At 39.4% G+C, this 3744-nt stretch overlaps 1 protein-coding gene across 1 annotated transcript; it reads left to right on the top strand.

Annotated features, from left to right (window-relative positions):
* The first annotated feature begins 2603 nt into the window (after positions 1–2603).
* Positions 2604–3179, top strand: LOC113341855 (uncharacterized protein Mb2253c-like). The gene has a single exon (XM_026586575.1). It carries the CDS (start codon positions 2604–2606, stop codon positions 3177–3179), a length of 576 nt encoding a protein of 191 aa, XP_026442360.1.
* Positions 3180–3744: the final 565 nt, after the last annotated feature.

Genomic DNA, 3744 nt, shown 5'->3' with positions numbered 1-3744 from the left:
AAGAACACCATAGATAATTTCTCAAAGGAGTCTATTGAGTTTGCTGGTAAATTGTCATACCATGCCAATGTGGATCCCGTCAAGCTTGCCGAGAAGTACCTGCAAAGTACTACCTCATATCTTTCCCAATGGACAAGGACACGAGTGTAGTACCGTATGTGGGATGCGGGATCATATGTACCGTTGTATGCTTGAAATGTAGGCATAGGAAATTTCGTAGGAATGGGTTACCTCAAAATACAAAAAGACAACGGAGATGTTGTCGCTTCTTGTAGTACCTCATCTAGTCTTGCGCCTGCGTGGCTTGTTTTTAGTCCTTGTATCTCCTTCCGCATTTTTTGCATTTGCTCCATAACCATGCTCACGTTGTGAGCATCCATGGAAATGTCTCGTCGTAGTAGGACTGGGAGTGATTGTATGTTGGATCCATCTCATCTGGATCACAGCGTGTTCTTATGGCTCCCCCTGCTGGGTTAGCCTTTGGTGGGTTGAGATCCACCCTTCGTCTTCCTGAGATACCTCCGTTTTCATGCCTCTTTAGTGGAGGTTGAGTTTGGGAACCTTCGATTTGCACGTCTAGCATTTACTTTAGGTTCTAGTTTTTTTAATCCGTCACGTGTATTGCATCCTCATGCTCCTTGTTTCGTAGTAGAAAAGCTACTACTTGGGATGCTATTTGCTCTTCGATGTGGATTCCACCACCCTGAGGAGTGCTGTCGGCCGGGTCCTCAGAGTTACCCATTCTTTATTCTATGATCGGTGCTTCTGGATCTATCTGGATTGGAGTTAGGTTTCCCAACCCTCGTCCTGTAGGAACTAAGGTTCTGGGTAACTCTGCGTTGACCGCAGGTGGATGCGTGATATTGGGATGCTCCGGTAATGGCATGTCGTAAAGTGGTTCAGCTCCCGATGTTTTCCCCATCCCTTCAGCGGGAGTAGGTGGTTTGTTAGCAATCGTCCTTCGTGCTATCTCACTTTTCCCGTCCTCTGCTTCCGTTCGTTGATTTGCTTGAGACGGCTTTTGAGATCTTACTCTTGTGACTGCTGGTCGTGAGCTTGTTGGTACATCACTTGGTTTCTGCATTCCTTCGGCTTTTTCTACCCTGTAGTCACAGAAAAAAAACGACAAAAATCTGCTACTTGGGTGCCTTCGCCAAAAGTGGCAATTAATGCTCTGACACAAAAGAATACTAAGCAGCTTTTTCAGAATAAGGACTGAAATGACGTTTGGAAAGACGGGTATTAAATGTTTATGACACCCTTGGAAGAAACAACCGTAAACGTTAAAAACCAATAAAAAAGGGGTGTCAGATCTTCCCAAAAAACAGGGTTATTAAACGCTTTAGAAGATCTTTCTTCCTTAAAATTTTACTGAGATTCCTCTACAGTCTGAGATACTCAGATCTAAAGGATGCTTTGTCGGAAAAGGAGGTTTTAGTACAAAACAAAAGTTTTAGCATTTTGTGGGTGGTTTTTTGTTAATTTTTTTGTAGATCTATGATATTGCTGGTCTTAGAGGTTATGAACTCAAAGAACTTGCGAAAAAAACGAACGAACCCATCACTAGAAAGTGATATTCATCGTTGTTGAACTCAGACCTCTTCGTTTAAATAAGATGCATTAGTAAAATAAATGACGGAATATAAAAACTCAAGATGGTGAGCAAAACCTTTCTATCTTCAAACTATCGTTTTCCCGTAGTCTACGTAATGTGTACAGCTCAGAGAATCAAATACTAAGTAGTACTGATGCCTATGTTGAACTGATAGTGCTAAGTAATAAAGGGTACTCAAGATCACAATAACAACCAAGAATGCAAAGATAATATAAAATCTGCTAAGTTATCATGAGACACAAGAGATTACGTGGTTTGACTTTCGTCTATGTCCACGGGGTAATGAGTGATTGTTTTCTATTAAGTTATGGTAGATGCAAAGATCTTAATTGCTTCCCAAAGTAGTAGAGAGAACTCAAGTTGAGGTGAATACTTAAGTTCTAAACATTAAAAAGGTATAAGCTTAAGACTAGATCTTCTTTCCTAGATATTGAATGCCTTTAGTTTGTTGGTGAGGCTTGATATTTATAGCCCCTTCTGCTCCAAGTATATCTTTGCTACCTATGGGTCCATCATTTTATGATATACCTTTAGTACAAATGGTACCTCTGTTCGCCTCGTGCTCTCTCCAGTCGAACTCTGCCACCTCAGCTGACCCACGCTCCTTCGGGAACTCCCCAGCCTCAATATAGATTGTACCTTCGTTCACCGCAAGATTCTTCCAATCTGGTTCCGCAATATCATCTCTCTCCAAGTGCCTTGATTATGCGTGTAGTTAAGATATTTGTGCATTTAATGCTGATTAGATATGTCATCTACCTCTGTCCCTTCGCCAGCTGCTCTTCCATAGACTAGGATTTTACTTCTTTCTTCTTAGCCGTCGAGACATCCTTTCTTGGGGCGAGATAAAGTAGATCTGCGAAGGTATCCTCCGTCACTTGGATTCCTCTGTATAGCAAGGTCTACACAGCTATCTTGTATGCGACCACTGAGATCGTGACACGTGCTCCGCGGAATATTGGTATTCACAAGAAGAATGAAAGGTACTATGTGGGGCTCTGATATTGAAGATCAAATACTGAAATTCTTTCAGCTACACTACAGTAAAATGAAGAAAGTCAGAATTATTAAAATCTATTTTTATCTTCCTAATGTGGATGAAACTATTTTATGCTGTGATGGTGCCTCAAGGGGAAATCCAGGGCAGGCTGGATATGGTTTTATTGTTAGATTCCACACAGGTGAATTTGTGTATGCTGAGTCAGGTGGATTGGGGATTCTCTCAAATTATATAGTTGAGTTTATTGCAAGCATTAGTGCTTTGGAATGGGCTCTGAATAATCACAAATTCAAGGTAATTTTGCAGACAGATTCTAAAGCTTGTGTTGTTGCTTTGAAGAACAATAAGATACCTTTGTTTCTGGTAGCTAGATGGCAGAGAGTAGTTTCTGGGCTACAATCTATTATCTACAGACATGTATATAGAGAGGTGAATTTTTCTGTAGATCACTTTGCTAAGAAGGGAGTTTATCTACCTAAGGGCCAAATTCAGACATACAATGTTAGACCTACTTCTCTTACTCATATGGAATTCCCTGACCAACCTTATTGTAGGTTTGAATAATTTTCCTTTTCTTTTGTTGTTTTAGTTTATTCCTCTTTTTCCTGCTTTCTTATGATGGGCTTTGTTTGGTCTTGTAATTTTGGTCTTTGATCTTTAATAAAGCTGCTTTTCTTTTTCTTTAAAAAAAAAAAAAAAAAACAACTCTTGAAAGTATATTGGAGTTAGTCCATACAAATTGCTAAGCAAAATATTGGGTGAGGTTGTTAGACCCCCGCTTTTTCACTGAGTAGTAATTCTTACAACAAAAGGGGAATAACAAAAATGTTTGGATTGAATATTTACCTAGCTTACCTTTAGGGGGAGTAAAATATTTTGTTATTCAAATGTCAACAATGACTTTTATTGATTGAATATATGCATGTTATTATGTTGTTGAAACCTGGAATCAAGCGTATGAAGAATGAGTTATTTTGTAATTCGTTTGGCTCCATATGTAATAAGAGTTTTGTCACTAAAATTGACAAATGAGGAGATTGTTAGAGCATAGCTCGGTTGAAATCACCAAGCATTGGTATGTCAAGTTTGGTTGTCATATTTTAGTATCAAAACTCATCTAAAGTTGCTT

Source organism: Papaver somniferum, unplaced genomic scaffold (assembly GCF_003573695.1).
Source record: "Papaver somniferum cultivar HN1 unplaced genomic scaffold, ASM357369v1 unplaced-scaffold_32, whole genome shotgun sequence".
In the NCBI taxonomy this organism is placed as follows: domain Eukaryota; kingdom Viridiplantae; phylum Streptophyta; class Magnoliopsida; order Ranunculales; family Papaveraceae; genus Papaver; species Papaver somniferum.
The sequence above is the reverse complement of the archived record's forward strand: the minus strand, read 5'-3'. Positions and strand labels throughout refer to the sequence as shown.